Below are 23502 nucleotides of genomic sequence, written 5' to 3' on the forward strand. Positions count from 1 at the left end.
TATTTTTATTTTACCATTGTTTTCAATTTATTAATATTTATCTTCAATAATTACACATTAAATTGTAAAACATAAGATTTTTTTCCTTAATTTTCATTCAATGCATAATCATTAGAGTAGAAAGTATTTGAAAAGAAACAAATTCTCAATTAAATCATGTAATATTAGAATTTTGGTTAAGAATTTAAGCTTCATTCTGTTAAACATGATGTAAATTTATTTCGTCAAAAATACATGAAAAACAGTATGCAGAGGTTATTTTCTAATTGTGATCGGTTCAAAAGTTAAAATAATTAACTCTAAAATAGTTAAATGTACGTATTACTTTCGATTGAAAAAAATGTTTTAAATATGAAAAATTATGTTTTAGACAGATTAAGTCAATAAGTGCATTGGTGAAGAAAATATGAAATTTAAATTCTAATACAATTCCCAAGTTTTATTGGTTATATTAAGAATTATTCCTGAACAGACTAATATTTAAATAAAGAAATATATTTCACTATGTTACGAAAAATGTTGATCTAGAAATAAAAATTTGAATTTCTTATTTTAGACCGAATCAGTAATTATTACTTTCTTAAAGGAATTTTTAATTGGTTAGTTTTCCTACAGGTGTCTTGAAATTCGTTCAAAATAGTGGTATTTGTAATTTTATAAATAGGTCCAGTGACAGGAGAATAAAATGTCCTTTGTTTAATATATTGGCCTGTATTAACAAATATTATTAAGAATGTATTAACAAATATTATTAAATAGGACCTAAGAAGTACCTAAAATTTAGACTTCTGAACTTTTTCATAAAAATCTTTATTGATTCAAACAATATAAAATATTATGATTTAAATAACCGTAAGTATTTTTTCATTTGGAAGTATGTATGTATTTTTAATGTTTTAGAAATTAGCTATTAGAACCATAATTAGAATAGGCATAATGGTGGTAAAATATTAGTTAATACACCTCAGTTTAGTTCTAATAATCAGACCGTCTGACGTGTTACTTCGGCTATTTGGGAAAGATCTTCGATATTTTTCAATCTTGCTTCGATGGCAAACATGAATTTGAATCAGCAATTATTTCTTTAAAATTCCATGCCACATCAGAGAATTAACGTTGAAATAAAACAGATTTAATTAGAAGAATCCTCTTGTCAATTATATCTATATACTAGGTTATTTTTTTTTTGGAAATTATTTGTTTTTTCTAATAATATTTTTACTTAAAGAAGTAAAAAGAAAGTAAAAATAAATAAAAATCGTAAGTTCTAAAATAATTTTATCAGCTGAAATCAGTTTTTTTAAGAAGTAAAATTGTAAAATGAAAAGGAATTGAGCTAAAATACGTTATTGAGTTTCAAACTGACGATGAACAATGTATTAAAGTTTCTTACTGTTAGAAATATTGTAATTCAAATTTCTTGCAGTGACTGAATTCTTTAACTTAATCGGTTGGAATTGTTAATTTTTTTTTAATTTGAACTAAAATTTAACTGAAAACATGACGTAATGAAAACATAATATATTTCATTTCTTTAAAAATAAAAATATTGAAAAAAAAATATTTTTTCTATACATAACTGATATTTCCTTAAAACTCCTTACAACTTTATGTTTTCCTTTATAACCATTTTATCGTATGTTGGGAGAATGACAGTAAATATATGCGAAGAAAATTTTATATATTTTCATAGATACTATTTCTGTTCAAGGTGATATAGAATTGCCATAGTTTGAATTTTATGACTGTCCAATTATCGAAATAAATTAAAGTCATTTGAATAATCCACTAAACCAATCATACCTCATGTTTATCATATTATACTGATGAATTTCAAACACTGACTTAACCAATAAAGCTAAAAGTTGACTCTAGACTAAAGAGCCTATATTTAATAAATATGTTTTGAAGTCAAATTCACTTCAAGACAAAGCTTCTTTTTTTTTTTTTTTTTTTTGTAAAAGCCAAACTGGAACAGACATGATGTTCGAAATTTGAATATGATTCAAAATTATGAGATCTTTCAGTAAACAGTCTTCACGTAGCTCTAAATTTTTTTTCTCTTTTGAATTTTTAACTTCAATTTTCTTCATCCGGGAGGCATATTAGGTACAAAAAGCGATGATGACGTCCGTTCGCATCGCAATACAAGTGCAAAATAATAATAATAATAAAACGAAAGAGACCGAAATTTTCCCTTCAATGGTTTTTACGATGAGATTTTGATAGGAATTTATTTGACACGTTTCGATTTAGGATCTTAAAATATAGGTATCTTTAAAATAATGTTGCAAGCATTAAATATTTTTATCCTTTCACTCGGAGCGTGAGAAAATACACTAGTAAACCCTTTTATAGAGCGCTTGTGGCATTAATTAAATAAAAAAGTGGGAATTGGATCAGGAAATAAGAGAACATTTTAGAATGAAGTAGATATGAGTTAAATTAAGATAAAAATCAGGAAATTAATTAAGACTTAAATTAGTTCAGACAGATATCATTACACACACACTTGCAATTGCTTCCAAACATGCCTCAGTGGAAGTAATTAAATGATTTTAACTATAATTACAGATGGTTGATAAACATCTCTTCCAACAAGGGAAGAAGAAAATTGAATCTCTTCATCATACAACACACATATATTAAAGCATAGAAAAAGAAATCCAAAAACGGACCAATAGTTTAAAGCTTTCAATAATTTTTTTTGTGCAAATAAATTCTAAAAGAAGAAACATACATCTTGTAACTCAGAAAAGTATTGGTATTAAATTTTTGAATAAATTATATAAAAATGATTCTTATCAGAATCCTCAGCTTTATTTTAATTTTTATTAATAAAAAAAGATTTTCATGATAAAATTCTGGAATTTAGACCAAAAACAACTATGGAAACAAATTAATATATAAATAATCAATCACTGATATAAATGAGTTTAGAATAACAATATTGTCTTCTTTTATTTTTGAAATCCTAGTAAGACATTGGAAAGTAATCAACTCTTTTTAAAACTGTGATTCAATAGTTAATCATTTTGATGTAAACTTATTTCGAAGAAGTCTCTCTAGTCTTATCACAGGAGATTCTAATAATAAAGACACTACCAGAGAAAAGGCATAAGAAATGATGAGGAATCCCATATACATCATAAACTGAAAGAAAAAGTTGGTAAAAAAAAAGAGTATCAGTACAATAAATACTTTTAATTCATCTTTCAATATTAATTCATTCAAATAGTTTATTAATGGATTTTAGTTCATATAAAATATCTCGCAAATATTTTATAATTTATCTCAAAACTATTTTATAAATAGCTTAATATTAGCATTTTACTTTAAACTTGTTTTGTTTATCAATAAAAATGAAAATTAATTTATCATCTTTGTTTTAGATGATAAATTAATTTTCAATTTTATTGATTAAATCACTACATTATGGTCGATGAAATTGTCAGTTAGAGAATCACATTAATGAATCCGGGTAAATAAATTTAATTTTAAATTAATTGGCGTATTTAACTGATGATTCGAGGAAAATAACTTCTCTAATTGATGATAAACTAGTTAGAGAATTTAACTGATAATTCACGGGAAATAAATTCCCTAATTGATAACAACTTTTTTTTACTATGAAAATCATTACATTGTAATAAATTAAATAATCAATTAGAGAATTTCTATCGCAGAAAGAAAGTAAATTGATTGCACTGGAAAAAAAAATTATAACGAGCCAAAACAGTTTAATTTCAATTTATTACAGTAGTTTCTTTTTAAGTTGTTTACTCGTATGATGTATTGCTTTTATGCAAGTTCGCTAATTTTATTCCAAAAAAATTTATCATACAATCGTTCTGTAGGTAATTTTAAAGCCAAATATTCTGTTATATATAAATACCACTTACAACTGTTATCGACAAAGTGTCCGTTGTTGATAGTTAAAGATAACTTTACCGTAGAATGTTCCAAACGGAGAAAAGATTATTTTGATGAATAAATGAATGTTTAGTCTTACAGAAAAGTTAAAAGCTGCCAGAGTCTAATTAAATTTAAAAATAAATTCTATCCTTTTTAGAAAGATTTACACAATGTTCCTTTTAATCCCCAATCAATAATCCCTTTTAATCCTCATTAATTTATATAATATCCTTTAATTCACGAAATAAATGGATAACATATTAATATAAATGTAAAATCAAAATATTCTTGTGGTATACGACAAGTATCTAATATAAAGATATACATACCATATTATTATGATTAAACAAAATCAACGTTCTCAGAGAATTGTAATAGGCTGTCTGTACAATCGGATGGATCAGATAGGCGCAAAATGTTAAGCGACTCAATGGAATCCATGGCTTCCAAGAAAGAATACGGTTTACAATATCTGAAATATCAAATTGAAAAATATGTAGATATATCGATATGCAGTAAAAATGCATAAAAGAAATTGTAATAAATCTACGTGGATAGTTAATTGTTCTAGACTCTATGATACCGAATAAATATGAATTATTTTACAATTTGCTGTCATGAACATTTGAACTAAGCTTAAGGAATACAACACACCTAAAATGTGGCTTTTAAGAAAGGATTCAGCTATTAATAGTTACAGTATTACCAGAATTACACTTATTTTTAGAAAGTAAAATGTTTTTAAAAAATTACTATTGCATAGACATTTGATCTCTAAATTGGATTACATATATCTATTTAGATGCTTTTAATATATGTTTATATCCATCTAATTTATAAATAAGATCCATAATTTCTTTAATAATTGTTATATGTATCCAAATTAATCTCATATTAAATAGTAAAATCAGAGAGCATTGTATAAAAGTAGCTATTTACTATATGCTTTAAATATTGAAATATTACTAGTCAGTATGAATTGTACATTTAGCACTTAAAATAACATTCCAAGTAAAGAATTTTTTTACGTGCATCATCTCATTTACAAATTTTACAAGAAATTATTGCAAATTTTCTTGTAAAATTTTACAAAACATTTTTCTGATTGATTAAATTAATTGTGAGTTGCATGGCTTATGCAACGTACTAAACTCTATTGTGACAATTTAAATGATATCAATATACTTTTATTAAAAAGAAAAAAATGCGGGGGTTCGAGACAGAGTGTTATGTTTAATAATTATTTTTTAAGAAACAGTTATTTTACAATTTACAGGTGTTAAATTCCATATTAGTTATTGATGTTATTTTGAAAGAAAATATAGTATGCGCTATTAGGATACTGAAATGACATCACTTTTAAACATAGATACCACTTTTATTTGCATGAAAGACTGAAAATTAATATTTGCTAACCAATTTTTTTAATTCGTTCTGCACTAATTATAATGCGTAATCTATCGAAGAAAATCTCTTTAAAAAGTCCGTGAAATTTTGTATGGAAATTCGTGTAAATGCATATGAAAATATTTAAAAGTTATATTAAAATTAAATTTTTTAAATAAAAAAACATTTTTTTAAATTTCATATTTTTTGTATATTGTATAATGAAGATAAGAAATAAACTGTTTGTATTATAACTAAACAAATTATCAATAAACTATATAAATTTAAAGTTTTCAAATTTATTGATCGAATTATATATATATATATAAATTAATATATGAATAGAAATAGAAAATATTAGATCAAAATAATTTTTATCCAGAATTACCAAAACGCCGCGAATAAATATATAGTATTCGATATTAAAGAAATAACTATGTATAAAGCCAGAATTTCCTTTCTTTTGATTTCTTCGAAAATTTCAAATTCAAGTTCAAATATTTTTTTTTTTTTTTTTTGGTTTTGTCATACTGGTATTATGTGACCAAACCAAACTCTAATGCAGTTGGGGCCTAACAATTAGAGCATTCATTTTTATATTCTATTTTTCAAAAAATTAACCAAAAAATCGATCACTAAAGCTTATTATTGTAAGTTAAGTTATTTAATCAATATATCAATAATATTAAATGTTAGTAATGATTTGATTTAATCATTATATTGATTATTCGTGCTTTTTCTGATGAATTAGTGACTGTATCAGTATCGTGTTAAAGCTTAATAAGCAGTAGGCATTGATAGTAATCATTGTTTATAACCTTTTCTTCGCTCTTGCTTTCGGTTCTGATAAGAACGCTGAAACTGTAGGCACATTAAATCTATCAGCTTTAAATAAAGTTCAAAAATACAAGATATGCATTGAAAACTCACTCGCTTGACCTTCAATGCATACAAAAATGACCCATGCCAAGCCAAAGCCAAAAATCGTGCGGCTAAAAGCGTTGTAAAATGAGGCTCCAACTGGAGTGAGGCGCTGATGGTAGAGGCCAAACTGACAAGTCAGCGTTAATCCTGATGCAACTATCCAACCCACTGTTAAATGAATCTATAAAAAGCAAGTGACAAATAAGTTTATACATAGTTACGTTGCTCTAATAAAAAATTATGCAAGTATTTGGAATTTAATAGTGGAATCCATATAATTATCATTAATAGTTTAAACTATTCATAGTTCTTCGATATAGTAGCCAATGTTTAACATAAGGTGTTTCAGGAGAAATGTTAATCTTAAAATATCATCTGCTTAAAACATCATCTGCTGATCATCTGCTTAAAACATCATCTGCTGATCATCTGCTTAAAACATCATCTGCTGATCATCTGCTTAAAACATCATCTGCTGATCATCTGCTTAAAATATCATCTACTGATATTTCGATGTAGAAAGTTATTTGAAAACAACACTAGATTAATATTTCTCCTTTATTGACTTAGAAATTGCTGCATCTCGATTGATTTCCTTTGTGGTTAAGATTTGATTCCAAAAAATAAGGAACTATTTCGTACTATTGATTATTGAACGAACCAGGGTTCTTAAAGCAATGGATCGTTCTATCCTAGCCATTAATAGGGCTGGTGCTAGCTACTTCAGGTATTTTATAGCGTTTCTGTTACTAGGAACAACGCTGGTGCAGACAATGAAGGAATTTAAACGTTTCGAAATAATGCATAAGTTGCATAGACTGTAATTAGACGGCTGCAACTATTTTTCTAATTTTGTGCATATTTAGAATATAATTATAACTTGCACTCTTTGATGACCCGTTGATTGAATGGAAATATTGATTGCATTTAATTTCAGTAATATCTTTTATGTAAATAAATGCTAATAGTTCCCTTAATAAGATATTTTGAGCTTCATGCCATTATGGATATGAACTTTCTTTACGGATGTTGGACAAGAATGTTCCAAATGGTGTCAAATCCTTGACAATTTTTTTTAGGCAAAAACAAAATTTTAATGTGATTGTCGCAGGTCAACCCATTTAGGGCTTAGGCGGAACCCCATTAGGGCTTAGGCGGAAATGAAAAACGTACGTAGTTTGTTCTAAAGGTAACAACAATGTTGTCGTATCCGTGAAACAAGCGCCCCCTTCACTTATCCTGCTTTGCATGTAACATAAATTTAATTGTTTTAATCGCTTCAAAAAATCATTATCATTCTTTATGGAACAGATTTCATATCAAACTCTTCAAGAATTTTTTTCATGATAATAATAATAATCTTTAATATTTATTGAATACTTTCACAAGTTTTGTTTCTGTTTTCGATGTTAAAGAGTTTTTAATCACTTAAACATTATGCTGCTCATTTAGTGACTTACCCGGCTGAGCTTATCGGCATTCTCCTTTTTCCTTTTATGCAAATAATATGCGAGCAATATTCCAACCAAGTAAGGACCAATTCTTGCGTAAGGTTTGAAATATATCTTGTTGAAAAACTCGTTAATTCTGAAAAATAAAACAATTTATAAATAATAGTAAAAGAGTCTAAATTTGATAATGCAAAATGAAAATGTAGACTTATTATGTTATTATTATTAAACATTAATGTTATTATTGAAGGCTTTTATTAAAAATCATGTTTTTAATGACTGACACTAAAGTGCTTGTTTCTTTTTACTCTTGCTAACACCTTGCTTTGTTTTAAAATTACACTGTCGCTATTATAGGTCTTATAATTTTGAGTCAAGTTCAAATGAGGGTAAGAAATCGGAGGCGGCATCTCCTCTTTCATGTCAGATTGAAAGAGCCAAAGAACGTCATCCCACGGAAATGCCCTTAAAAAATGAATTTTTGTCGAATCTGGTTTGAGAAACTGATTTCCTCATTCTGAAGCTAAGATACATCCAACATTCCAAGAATTTAACTTTAATGAATTAAGATTTGATATAAACTTTAATTTCAACTTTAATGATTTAAGAAAATAAAAATGAATCCATATTTAAAATATGTAACTACACTCGGGATGAATTAAAAAAGAAACTTTCGAAAATTATTACATTTTGAGTATTCGAATATAAAAAAAAATGAAAAAATATCTGTAAAACCAAAATATACCTATTAAGTGCCAAATGTTCTTCGAAAATGGGGAAAAAGGACATTTTTTTGGCTATAAACAGGCATAAAGATAAAATCTTCTAGTTTAGCGATATATCAATTGATTTGTTTAAAATTTTGCATATAGCTTCATGAATATATCATCTGGTTCCTGAACTAAAAAAATAAGCTGTATTTTTATCCATTTTTTAAATATTGGCTTTCAACTGATAAATAACACAAAATTTTCACTTTTTTTCACATTGAGAAGCATTAAAAAAACCATAAAATATTTCTAAATGAATACATTAATTATTCTCTAGTTCAGAGACTGCAGAACATATTGAGAAATTATAACACCAAATTTGAACAAAAATTACGCATTAGATTTTAATTTACGAAGTTTTACGTGAGAAAATTCTATATTCATATATTTGAGAAAATAGTGTCTAAACATCTAAAACAGCATTAAAAAGTATGCAAATGCAAATATAAAAATCAGTGTAACTTCCCCAAAGAATAGATTTAGAAACAAAATTCAAACTGTTTTATAACGAAACCTGTTCAAACATTAAGAATATTGAGTTTTAAAAAAATCATTGCTTTTTCAAAAAATCGACTTTTTAACGTAGACACCTTTAAAAATAAATAAAATTACTCAAAACGATCGCTAAAGTTTAATTTTGGCTAAATATCCCTTCCCCACATTTTTAAAACTAACTTTAGGTATAACATTTAGTATGCTATTTAAAATTATCTTTCAAAACATATATAAAATTTATACATAAATATATATAAAATAATATATAACAAAACATATATAAAATAATATATTTCAAAACATATATAAAATAATATATAACAAAACATATATAAAATAATATATTTCAAAACATATATAAAATAATATATTTCAAAACATAATATTTATATATATTATTAATACATTAATTCTATGCATATTGAAGGTATTGTACTTAGATTTAAGAGGATGTATCAACAATTAAAGCACATAATGCTGTACATAATGATAAAGGATTGCAACGAATGACATTATGAAATAGAAAGGAATTTATTACCAATTTCTTACTTTTCGGCGCCTTACTGCCATTTATTTTTAGACTAGAATCACCAAGATCGTCAATTTGACGGTTTTCAAATTTCATTGCTTAAAATTATTTTATATAATTTATGCATTGTCCTAGAATTTTATGACGACTTTTAATGAAATATAAGAGCAATTACATATTCCTATTCAATTTCTAGTCAGCCATTTTAATTTCCATAATCTGTCTGACCTATACCTAATTATTCAAAGGCCCATGAAACGACAGCTTTAGCAATTTCAAAGTTTATAATTTTTTATGGATCATCTATGCAAGGATGGACAACAATACTTATTTACATTTATTTATACATTGTTTTCAGATACTTCTTGGAAAATTTGAATTACATCTTTCATATGAAATTATATTGATTGATCCGAAGTGTTCGACAGCCGTTTTAATTTGATCAATTTTATTCCGATTTTTATTAAGTTCAGAACTAAAAGCTCTAAATGGTTCCTATAAATGCAAATGAAAATTGTTTACTTGGTTTTTTTTAATTAATAATTAATGAATTATTACATTAAATGTTGTTTTTGTTAAATTATAATCATTTGTTTAAATAAACCAAGTCAAAAGTTACAATGAAATCCATTATGAGCAAAAATCCTTCAATTTGACGGGTGTGATAAAACTAGGTATATATTTAACATCCGTAGTTCTATCGTTAAGGCATTTCTTCCGACGCTATATTAGTTTGAAATTCTAGGTCTCACAGAAAGCAATCGGCTGCCAGTAGAGACGTTGTGGCATGGCCTATCGGAGGTTATCGTCGAAGTCAAACTTATAACCACTGATGAGCCTCTTCATGGGTACAAATAGAAGAAAACCTGAGAACTCCATGCTCGAACTCCATGATGGATGCTCCAAACTTTCCAAACCGAATTTTTGCAGTTTTGACGAACGAGAGAAAACTGCTCCCGGAACGTGCGGACTACAGTTCAGGCATATAACCTTCATCTGTTTGAACCCATGAAGTCGTTTCTTGACGGTTAGAAAATTGACTTTGATGACGACTTCAAGCAGACTGTTAAACAGCTTTCTACTCGCAGTTGACTGCATTCTGAGAAATCTGAATTTTCAAAATGATCCAGTGCTGAGCAAATGTCCCAACATGAGTAACAGAAAATAGTCAATTGGCGATGCTTTCATTTTCGTTTCACATTGTCATTCATTGCCTTATTTTTATTATGTGAGAACATGATGTTTTGGTTCAGAGATCTTGAAGCCTCAAAATGCACGAGCAGAAAATTGGCGATTAATCGCTTTTGAAAGATCAATTTTTCACTTTTAGGATTTTTTTTTCAAATTAGAAAATGATAAAGTGAAGATAATCACATTTGGAGATTTATCGCCAATAAAAAGTTACAACTTGGCGTCAATGTCCACCGTGTACCTATTCTTCTGTGTGGCCAATAGAGGGTAGTGTCGTCAGAAGTTATGGCCCGATGAAACATAGAAAACAAAATGGGAAGGAACGCGAAACAGCTAGGAGAAGTATCGAAAGTTATGTATGTTACTTACTGATATTCCCAAATATAAAAAATGACCCATAAAAGAATTCCTTACTTGTTTTGAAAACCCAAGATATCGTTTGAATATTCAATGATGTTGCCCAAACCGGCGATCAGGTTGTATTCAAGAGTAAGAACGAAATTTGCGATAAATGTGATAGAAAAGAAGGCTCCCAGCATTGAGTATCCAATTTTTGGCCATCTAAAAAAATAAAGAAAAAGTTAAAGAAAGTTATATTATTAACTAATTCTCGGGAAATTTCGCTTAAAGAATATTATTATCTTAAACGTATGAAACAGTACACCGTGTGATTCCATTAGCATTACACGACGAACCCCATTTCACACTTCGAGGGTCTGCCAACTCCCGCAATTGCAAAATTTGGACTACCAAAAATCCTAGAATTTTCATGGAAATTCCATATCACGACATTGGTTGTGAGATTAGTTAAAGTCGCAATAGTTCGACCTCATTAGAAATGCAAAAAGTCGACATTTGACCACACTTACAGAATACGCTGCACAGTGCTGTTCACAACAGCTCCTCGACTACTGATATGATTGGCGAATGACGGTCGACATGTTGAGCATTTGTTGTAAAGAAAATAGCTTTAGCTAAAAATCAATTGTGCTCATTGTTAATTTTGTTACCATATGAAAGCTAGCTACTGGTCGTTTTTTACATTTTTTTGGTTTCAATAAAACTTCACATCATTACAAGCATGTGCGCGAATTTTTACCTATTTATCTACATTACTCCATAAATTAAATTACCAGGTCATTAACTTTACAAGACCTGGTGGGTGAAAAATTCCACCCAAACATTTTTAAATTTTTAAAAACCATTGGTTTGTATAGTTGTATTTAGCATTTTTTAACTTCTGTTCACACTCGACAATTCACATCAATTCATTGCAACGTTCGCATTTCGAATCAGTATTTCATTTATAAATGCATTAACCTTATATATTGCTGCACTTTCATTTTTCCCATTTTTTGATACATTTGGCTTTTATATTTTAACATGTGTGTTTATATAAATTATTTTTGTTTTTTTTTACCATCTGCTTGGCGCAGCATAGCCAAACATGGCACTTGCGCCAAAAAAACCCGAACAACCAACCAACCATAAATTAACGAATTTTCAAATTTCCTCGGATTTTTGAATCATTCAATATCATTAAGAAATAGATTAAACCAATATTTTATTAAAACTACCGAAATATTTGAACATTTCAGATGAATTAAAAACTAGAATGAATTTATTGCATTATAGAGATAAGTCACTTTGTAGATAAAAAACGTACTACAGCTCTAACACACTATAGAGATCACTCTCTGTTTAACATATAGGCACGTGTATCGTTTAGTAATCACTTGATGAACCTCAAGTTACTCGAGTTTCATGTTTGCGAACTCGTAATTGTAGAATTCTGATCGGTCGTACCGTTCTCGCGAGAATGGCACATCACCTGATTGGAATAAAAAAACGATGACTTTAACCCTTCAATTTTCCAACATTTATTGATATTTCACTGAGAAAGTCAAGATATTCAGGGTTATCTCAAGCAATAAAACGCTTTTATTTTTCTACGGTGAGAAGTATGACAAAACTCAGACCACACTCACCAAGACGTTCGTCGGGAGAACAAGGAAAAACCTGTTTATCTCCTTTAGATCCATAGATATTCAATATATGTCAGCATATATTTAAATGTGCACAATCTAAGAACTAAAATACATATGGCGTTGAAGTGTAATTCCATCAATTTAATTGATTTATTTCGATGAGAATCCTATACTTAATATTAAAGATTTTTCTCATATATATTATTGCCGTGGCTGGTTCGTGAGTGCTTTGAATAAATAGGCAAATAGAAAACTTAACAAATGTATTGCAGATTCGTTCGAGTTACTCTGCTCAGTTACTCCTTCTCCTCCAAGAGCAAACACTCGAATGACATCACTCTTTGAATTACACTCGCGCTAGTTGTCTAGCGCCATCTATGAACGTTTATTTCCTAACAATTCAAAATCCAATCACTACAATTATAATGGCTAAAAATTACAGAATTTTAAACTTACTTTCTTTTTTAAAAATATTTATTAGGTATTTTTTGTAGCGCATTATACCCAGCATTGAAATTTTAATCAAAACGTAGATCTTGCTCAGAATATTCTAGTAAATAAGTCCTAAATACAATCAATGACTCATTATAGTTCATAAAATTTCTTTTAAAAATAAATTTTTTATCAAATTTTATATTCAATTAAGCGTTTTTTTTTAAATCCCAATTTTTTTTAAACTCTAGATTCCTAGATACAATTTTCGTCGATTCTCGATTTCAAATAATAATATTTAAAGTGTGTACTGTGTTATATGTAAATATTTATTTTTATTTCAGTTAGATAGTTTAGTTTTGCTTCAATAAAACCTTCTTTTTCAAATTTGTTATTTCTTTGTTTTTACATCACATCCGTAAAGACTCATTGGCATATAATTTTTATGCAATTTTACTATGAATTTATTATGTAATTTTCCACGATGGATAAAAAAGAGAAATCAGAGAGACAGTACTTGGATTTTTTTTTTCACATTTGTAATTTTAACATTATTTATCTTCACTCTATCCAGCTTTTTGTTGTTGTTGTTGATTAATGATAATTTTTCAATAAATTTTTCCTCCATAGAATTCACTCCAAAAGAATTTTAGCTAATTATAAATGCATTTGGAAGTCGTAGTAATAATAATTCAATAGTAGTAACCAGATAATTACGACCAATACATCATTAGTAACATTTTGAAACACTTATAGTTTTACTACTCCCAGTGTTATCTTCAGTTTGTTTCTCGTCCAGTAAATGTCAAAGAATACTTGAAACAGCATCAATTTTATTGATGGTTCGATTGAAGAACCCCTTGGATAATTTGGAGACAACCCGAAACTGAATGTGTATTGTTTTCTGGTAGTTATTTTAATTGAATGTACGCTTTTGCGAATATGATTTGATTTCAACGAAGAAGAGCCATTTTCATGGTTTATTGCTTTATTCAACCTTTTTCACTTCCAAATTGTTCAAGAGATTCTTAAGGCGACAGACACAGTTATGCCAGACGCATCAATAGAACAGAAATTAATTAAAATATATTGCCGCACTGAAAAAAAGCAATCGACTCTCCATAGCCGAATGGTCATAGCACTGATTTCACAATAAAGAGATCGTAAGTTTGAATCACGCTAGAGACAATCCGATTCACAGTCTGTGTAAATATTTAATTCCTTGATTTTATGTTTCCCTTTATTTCATGTTCCAGAAGATTCTGGACATCTCTTCAGTTTACCAGACAAGTGTTCTAGACTTTTCTTACTGTCTCCAGAAAAGTATTCTGGAACTTTCCCTGCTAGTATAAAAGCAGAAGATCCGTCAGTCACTGTGTTCTCAGTTCTGAGTTGAATTAATAAATTGGTTTAGCTCTACTTCTTGTGTGTGTCATTGAGTTCCACACTAAAGTACCTATGTGACAATATTACAACTACCATATTCCTGAAAAAGATTCACGGTAACCTGACATCAAAGAACTATAAACTTGTTGAAATTTATTCAAATATATGACTACCATATGGCTGAAAATAGACTGTAGATGACTCTGTGGGCAACACTGAAAACTATAAGTTAGCTGGATTTGATTCAAGATTGTATTAATGTTTTAAAGTTTGAAATGATATGTTTTACAATATCATTTTTCTAACTCTTGTACAATGTCATTCAACGTTATTTTCTTTTGAACATATGCTAAAATGAACACGTCTTATCAATGTTTAGATTTCCGAATATATACTATCTTTAGCATTTTTGATGAAGGATTGATAAAAAAATATATCGTCTTTAATACTTTTGATATTTTTTGTACAAAACGTATACCGTCGTTAATACCTTTCCTGATAGTTTATGAAAAATAAATCCTTTTTAACCTTTCGATAACTGGTTTACATGAAATGAAATATTTAATAGTTTTGATGTAATGCCCAAATTATTCAGTTTAGACATGTTTATTCTGTGTATTTTATAATTTAGGAACGATAGAGTGAAGGTTATATATATATTTATTTATTCTTATATTTATTCAGTAATTTTGGTTCCATTTAGAACTTTATTAAAGAGTATAAATAGGAAAATGAACGTCATACCTCCACAATGTAATTAAGAACAAGGGGCTGATAATATAAAACTGCATATCATTCGCCAGATACCAAGCCACGGGAAAGCACTGTAAAATTCAAGAAATTATAAATAGCAATTGATCATTATCATAATTTCATTTTTTTAGTTAGGATGCGGAAGAAAAAATTCCGGATATTATAAGAAATATGAGCACCAAGATTTTGAAACATTTCTTCATATCGGTTGTTATTGTTTATAATGGCACTTGATATGGAAAAGCACGCTGATGAAGTCAGCAATTTTAAGCCAAGGGAGCGTCTCTTGTTTTTATAGTAGCGCCAACTAGGGCTAAGACTACGTCTTAGCTACTCACGCATCACATTCGCTTGCATAACACCTTTTTACAGGGGAGAGGGCACATTCACACATCTCACAGAGAGAACAGATAAAGAACAACCACGCCCGAACCGACACTCGACGGACGTTCGTCTTCCCCGTTACCAGGACGCCCGGGTAACGGGGAAGACGTCCTACCCCTATGCCATGACGCCGGCTCTTCATATCGGTTAGAATATAAAACAAAACAAAACAAAACAAGAGCCATACAATTGTTGCACTAATACAAGAATGTTTTATTTTAATGCTCAATCATTTGTTTTCGATATTTTTCTTTCATTTTGCTTATTGATCGTTAGAAGTAACATCAGAACTATTGTTGTTTCAATAGTGCAAGATTACCATGTTTCAACGATTCTACCTCCCTAAGGGGTGAGAGGCAGATGGATGTGTGCATTTACAAAATTTTTCATTATTTTTTGACCTTGATTTCCATTTTATTAGATACTTTTTCAATCAATTTTTTTCTTCCTCTCACGTGTATGTGAACCTCGTGTCGTTTCTGATCGAACTGTTTTATTTTAAAATTTCGTTTTGATTGCTTATATGGTTAGTTAAAGTGGCAAAAATATAATCTCATTAAATCTGACAGACATTATCTGCCGTTGTTAATTTCAAAATATTAAAAATATTCAATAACAAAAAAAGAGGTGTTTTAATACAAAAAATTATTACTATTTTGTAAAAAAGTGAATTATCAAATTTTAAGAACAGAACTCTTCCATTTGTTTATCATAATTTAGACCTTATAGTAAGTAAAAAACTGTTCTAAAGTATTTTATTGTGAATTAGAATCTTTTCCCCCTAACATTCGAGATATCCGCAATTTTTTCGATTTCTAAGTCAGAGAATAATCCGAGTTCATTTTGCCGTTAAACATATTTTCTTTCCATATTTCCTCTCATCCCTATTAATAAAAGCATCCTGATGCAGACGCGAAAGTTTGGAGAGTTTTCAAATCAATGAATGAACAGTGTATTCGGATACACAACTTAGATCAATGGCCATATGACAAGAACGCCAACTTTGCAATGGCATAGCACAACATTTTTCATGTCACATCAATGGGAGGATGTCTGATTCTCGACAATAGATTTAATGTACGGGTGCTCGCGCATTGCGAAAATTTGAGTTAAATCAGGTTTCGAACTAGCAATAATCCAATCTCGTAAACGGAGATTTTGCAACTAGAAGTACTTTTGCAAGTACGAAATATGCAACCTTTTCCTGGCCGCATGAATTTATTACGATTTATGTCCTTCAGTAAATATTGTAGACCTTTTAGAATAACACTAAATATCCTTACATAGCCAATGTAACAAAATTTCTTATGAGTGAAAAGGTGTTTTTATTATATTTTGCATTATGAAGCTTTTGCTTAATACGTATAGAAAATTAGAATAACATACTAACTTCACTAATACAAAATATTATTTTAAATAATATGTTGGATATTATTTCACATGATAGTATAAGTTTCATCTGTATGAAAAATGAAAAAAAATTATTAAAAGAACAAAAAAATCACAAATACTCCATAGATCTTGATTTAATTTTAATTGCTGTATTTTAAATAATGTATAATTACTTTTGAGTTTTATAAATACTTATATGTAACGGTACATAAAACACAACTTGACTAATAATAGGACAGTATTATATAGTTGTATTACTAGGATGAAATAAACTTGAGCAAAACAGTCTAATTTAAAAACTAAGAAATATCTAAATGATATTTCGTTGTATTTTAATACGTCTTTACCTTACCTGTTCACCTTGCGGTACGAAATTATTGATATAAAGCAAATTCCACCACCAGTTCTTTCTACAGAATTTATCAGCAGCATCGTCGGGCCATAGAGGGCCAGAACCCACATATGGCAAAATGAAAGTGTGGATAAGTATAATCATAAAATATACGATTGTGAGTCTGCAAATAAATGGAATAAGAAACCATTAATAATTTTTAAAAATAATATCAGTTGAAACTAATCAGAAAAGTATCAATAGCAAATAGCATAATATATCTTACTATATTATTACGAATTATAAATATTAGGGGTCGTATATTGTGCAATATAATTAAACCTCTCAGGAATCGATTGATCTTATAGAACATGGAATAAATGACTGAAATAAAATGAAAAATAAAGATATAGTTTTGTATACAGTGAAACTGGTGTAACTAATTTGAGACTTCGAGTAAATTAAATTAAAACCAGTCAATAAAATAGATTGGTTTAGGTAGGAAAATATTTGGTCAACAAAGATATCAGGTAAAAATTTAAAAAAAAAAATCAATAAAGATCTGATGAGGTTAAAAGGTTTAAAAAAGCGAGAAACTTTTAACATTGTTGTAATTATATTCATTGCCCAACAGTGCTGCAGTTGAATGAATTATCATATTGTTACGGATTTCCGGGTTCGTTTGGATAACGGTAGTGATAGGGTGTGGAGAACACAATCAGCAGGCCTCAGTTGAAAACAAGGACGTTTATTTGCACAAAGACAGGACAGCACACAGACGACAAATATTTACAGCAGAGACGAACACAGTAGACGACAGGATTTGGCACACAGCACTTCAGTACTCGCCCCACACAACTCTGGCAATCCGCCGCTACTTCGCTATCCTCTCCAAGACTTGTTACTTGTCGGTGACTCCGACTACTCAACACGCGACTTCCCATAGCTTGAGAGTGCCGATTTCTTATAGTTCCCGGGAGGCGGAGCTAGAAGCTTCTACACCAATCAGAGCGCATTTGGGTGTATCTCGGTTCTTAGTGGATGGATCGTGAAAGTTCTCGAACTTTCCAGCATTATCCATTTTGTCGTCAAAGTCGCCATATTCGTCACCAAATATTCGGCAAGTTTGTCGCCAAGCTCTGAGGTCATTGACACGGCACCCGCTCAGCATGCACAGGGCAGATTTACAACGGTCTTTCTTACGATGACACTATTCGTGCTGGGAAGCAAATTACAGATTTGTAACAATATGTTTTACTCGTAAAAAGAATATTGTACTTAGAAACCAGGAAGTGTCTTTTTAATGGAATACCTAAAATAAAATAATCAAAACAAAATGTTTAATAATAATTTAGTAAGTGAAGCTACAGGCATTTAAGAAATGGCATTAAGGAGTATTTTAAAATTTGCTATTAATGTCAATACAATTAGAGACAAGTTGAACCCCAAATGAATAACAAAAATTGCATTTTTCGCTAGTTTATATGTGATTCTTCTTTGCACACTAAGAGATTTAAAGCTAAGATTCGACTTGCAATGAAAACCATCCCGAAGTAGCTTTTTGATTTCAGTTCAGTTTTTCATGAAACAACGCAAAAATTTTGTTGACAGTCAAATTAGATGATGTAATTAACAATTAAATTTTAAAAAATAATGGAACTCCGAGGGAGACAATTTTGGTAAATGTTAATAAAAGATGAAAATATTGAAAAATTACAGTAATGTTATTATTCTGCAGTCGAAAAGCACAAGTTACTGGAAAGCATTCGCATTTCTTTTCATAGAGGTAGAGTCTTAGCAGAATGGTATTTTAATAATTAATCTTAATTAAAAATATTATCGTGACTCATTATTGGTAAATTCAATGATTGGCAAGAAATTTAGCAACATTATAAACTTAAAGGTAAAAAAATATAAAATCATACCTTACGTATCGATGGATGTAAAAGTAAAGCCATGGAATTTTGCCATCAGTCTTATCGGCCTGCTTGAAGAATACGTAGGCCACTAAGAATCCGCTGGAAATAAAAATCTACCATGAGTGTTGAAATAAGAAATATGTCTATGAAATATGATTGAGAGATTATAATATAGTATTTTTAATAAGAGTACAATATATATATATATATATATATCAAGGTAATAAAGAATCACCATAGAATATAGGATCCCAAAAGACGTTTAGTAGGTAAAAATCGCAAAAATTAAAAAAATCCGAGAATTTGCGGAAACTGAAAAAAATAAAAATTTGCTTGAACTATGAATTTTACTTAAGTGAAAGCACAATTTTAAAAGTTTTTTTTTTTATGTAGATAACATGCCGATTTGATGCTCTAGAGGGTCATAAATTACTGGAAAACGAAAAAGTAATTTAGAATCCTTATTTGCAAAAATATTAAAACTTGAAGAAAAATAAAAGCTTGAAAATGTAAGGAATTTTGTATTCGATAATTTTATATAAGCTTGTAGTGTGAAAACTGGGAAGTTTTAAAGATATTGAAGGAAAACTAAAATGGACACCCGAAAACTTCGCTGCAACGTTGGCACCGATGTTTGCAGAGGGTGCTGTCAAATTCGAGAGATAAATTCAGAGAAAGGATATTAGGCATTAAGGAGATGGAAAATTAGCAGAAAACATAGTGTTGCAGGTAACGTTTATTCAGTGAAAATTGCAAAAACAGACGTCGAAAAGACAATGAGCCTGGTGAAGAGAATGATCCTATGAATGCCAGGATTAGGAACGCAGTAATCGAAAAGAAGCCTTCTCGTATGTAAATCTTTTATGCGTTCGAGGAAAATAAAAGCAGCGAGCATGTATTCATTAATGAGCATTGCAGAATGGATGGTTGTTAAACTTTATTTGAAAACAGCAAGTCAGATTTCCCGAATACAATTAAAATGTGCTGGTTTTCCATCATTCATTAACCAAATGTTCTTGCGTATAATTGTCGGTGTTCCCTGCAATAAATCCGGAAGGACGTGCTGCAAGAAAACAAAGTACCTAGAGCCGCTGATGCATTCGAGCAGAAGACACAGTCTAATTAGATGACCCTTCCCAGATGTTAATATCAAATTTGTGTTGTACGTTCGGTGAGATAATGATGTGGGTATTTTCTAATGAACAAATCTGCGCATTGTGCGTGTTGCTGACACCTTCTCTCGTAACGAAGGCTTCATCTGAGACTAAACCTCTAGCAGAAAAGTATGCATCTTCCTATGTGGCATCAAGCATCCAGCGCGCGAATTCTACCCCATTTACGATTTTCACTATATAAACATTACATGAAACCTTATGTTTTCTGCAAATTTTCCTGCTCCTTAATGCCTATTATCCTTGCTCTAGTTTATCTTTCGAATTTAACAACATCCTCTGCAAACTTTGGTACCGATATTGCAGCGATGTTTTCGGGTGCCTATTTTAGTTTTTCTCGAATATCTTTAAAACTCTTCAGTTTTCACACTAAAGGCTTATATCAAATTATAGAATATAAAATTCCTTACATTTTCAAGCTTTTGTTTTCTTCAAGTTTTAATATTTTTGCAAATAAGGGGTCTAAATTACTTTTTCGTTTTCAATAAGTTACGCCCCCTTAGAGCATCAAATCGGCATCTTATCTACATGAAAAAAACTTTTATAAATGTGCTTTCTCTTAAGTAAAATTCATATGTGCTTTTTTTACAATATTTCGGTACATTCTAGGATTCCTTTTATTTTTGCGATTTCAACCTATTAAACGATATTTGGGACTGTATGTTGTATGCTGATTCTTTATCCCCTTGATGCCTACTATCACCCCTCTGAATTTATCGGTCGAATTCGGCAACACCCTGTATATAAATATTTTAAAAATGAATAATTGACTTGAATATTCTAATTGCAGCTGCAATTCATGATAAATGATATAGAAAGAGTACGTTTAAGTTAATAAGGAATATTATCTGAAAATTTTGCTCCGGAAAGCTTAGCAATTATTCGTAACAAATGGGGATATAATCTATCGGCGTTTTTGATACGCTGGTCCTCTTTTTTGAAATATATACATTCCAAATTGGACCAGACGTAAATGGAACTATGAGATGTATCTTTAAAAAACAGGGTCAGTGTGAGATGGAATGCACTAGATATACTATAGAAATTTACATTTTCTTTCAAGTTATGTTTTTCAGATTATTATTTTATTGGATCAGCAATTTTTATGTCGCATATTTAAATCACATCATCATCTTTATTAAAATTTTGAATACGAGTGAAAGTACTTGTATAAAGTTTTAATTCGCACCAAAAAATTGTCCAAAAATTAAAATTGGTCGGTTCAATGCATTATTAGGTAAAAATTAAGATATTCCAATGCTTGGTAAACAAATTTACTTCTTACATAAAGAAATAAAGTTTACTGGAATTTCATACTTAAGAATTGTTTACAAATAATTTTTTTTTTTGAAATTTGAGATAAATTTTAAATGTATAGCTAAAATTTTAGTTTTTAATCGACTGAATTTAAAATGGCACATTAAAAATAAAAACTGGTTAAAAATTTACCTGAGTAGAAAGAAGGAGTCAACAGAAAAGAAGCCATTCAGAATTATTTGAAAGATCCAGTGGTCGATATATTTAGCAAAGTCAAAAGCATTTTCTGTAAAATGGGCCCCAATACAAATTAAAGAAACAATAAAAAAAAGCTGAGAATTGAAGTTATAATCAAAATAAAAGTGTAAACAAATAAAAAAAATTAAAAACATAAATAAAGTAATTAAAAATTTATTCAAACTAATTATTTAGTTTACACTTAAAAGTTCAAATGTTAATATTACATTTTCGGAGATTACTTCAAATGCTGCTACCAAGTATAGTACGCATTTCATACATATTACATAAAAAAACTTTTTTGAAGGATTGTAGACATAAAAATGTTGAACATTTATGGCGCTGGCGACTTTTTTAAGTAATCCGAAATTTTTTGCTGAGTAATTGCACCATTATTAGGGAGTATATGTATAAGTCGAATAAGTCTCAGCCTGGTATATCCCCCTGTTTCGTTGAACGAAATTAATTCGAATTGTTTTCACCACGGAAGCAGCTGAAACAGTGCTTGCACCATGTCTTCCAACTTAAAAAACCCGAATAAATGAATAAAAAATTCCAAGATCAATTTTAAACTTTTTTTTGAAGATCATATATATATATATATATATATATATATATATATATATATATATATATATATATATATATATATATATATATATATATATATATACAGAAATTGCTCTTATTACTTATTGTCAGATGTAAAGATTGCAATACCGGGATAAAGAATACCGGTATTTTGAGCCATTTGTACAATTTTGTAATACCGGTATTCACAAGTTTAAATAGCGGTTTTTCGGTATTTACCAGAAATTTTTAAAATTGTCTTTACTATATATTCAGGGATCGCCAACATAGCAAAATAGTATACTTTTTTGTTTTTATGTCTCCCTAACAGCCGAAATTAAAACTAATTAATTGCTTAAATCTAAATTAGCGAAACATGGATTATCCCTGAAAGAAGATATAGTATCCATAATGACTTATGGAGCAACAGTTATGAAAAAAGTTGGAAAGTTGATTGGTGCAAATAAGCAATGGTGCTATACTCATGGAATTCAATTAGGAGTAATAGATGTATTATCCCCAAAAAATAAAGAAGAATCCAAATACTGTGGATACAGAAACTTCGGATTCTAACTTTGAAGAGAATAAGTGTGAGTGATATTGACAATGAAGATAATGACATCGTAATTGTAAGAAGTTATTGCTAATGTGGATGAAATATTAACCCATCAAGAATTGCGTCCTATAATTTATAAAGTTCGAAAATTTTTAAAGATATTTAAAAGTTTCGCTATAAAAAATGACATATTACAAAAATATATACTTACTGAAAATAAAAAAGAATATATGTTAATATTAGATTCCAAAACACGTTGGAACAGTTTACTCCTAATGATGGAACGATTTTTGAAACTGAGGAATCCAACCCAAAAAGCAATAATCGACCTAAACCTGTAAATTAATTTTTCAGATAGTGAATTCGACTTAATATCCAGAACTGTATCATCTCTACTTCCAGTAAAACTGACTATTGATCCATTATGTCAGAGAGATTCCAATTTATTAACAGCTAATGCAACA

The 23502-nt window shown here is 29.2% G+C and overlaps 1 protein-coding gene across 1 annotated transcript in view; it reads right to left on the reverse strand.

Moving 5' to 3' along the window:
• Positions 1–2858: 2858 nt before the first annotated feature.
• LOC129981152 (O-acyltransferase like protein-like) overlaps positions 2859–23502 on the reverse strand; it is a 34136-nt gene continuing 13492 nt past the window's right edge. The window contains exons 7-15 of the mRNA XM_056091856.1: positions 21868–21961; positions 19253–19345; positions 17349–17511; positions 15212–15291; positions 11076–11222; positions 7686–7812; positions 6232–6406; positions 4245–4387; positions 2859–3153 (exon numbers count right to left, since the gene is read on the reverse strand). Of these exons, the coding sequence (XP_055947831.1) occupies positions 3031–3153; positions 4245–4387; positions 6232–6406; positions 7686–7812; positions 11076–11222; positions 15212–15291; positions 17349–17511; positions 19253–19345; positions 21868–21961 (1145 nt within the window). The 3' untranslated portion in view covers positions 2859–3030. The remainder of the gene's footprint in view (positions 3154–4244; positions 4388–6231; positions 6407–7685; positions 7813–11075; positions 11223–15211; positions 15292–17348; positions 17512–19252; positions 19346–21867; positions 21962–23502) is intronic.

Source organism: Argiope bruennichi, chromosome 8 (genome assembly GCF_947563725.1).
Source record: "Argiope bruennichi chromosome 8, qqArgBrue1.1, whole genome shotgun sequence".
Lineage (NCBI taxonomy): Eukaryota > Metazoa > Arthropoda > Arachnida > Araneae > Araneidae > Argiope > Argiope bruennichi.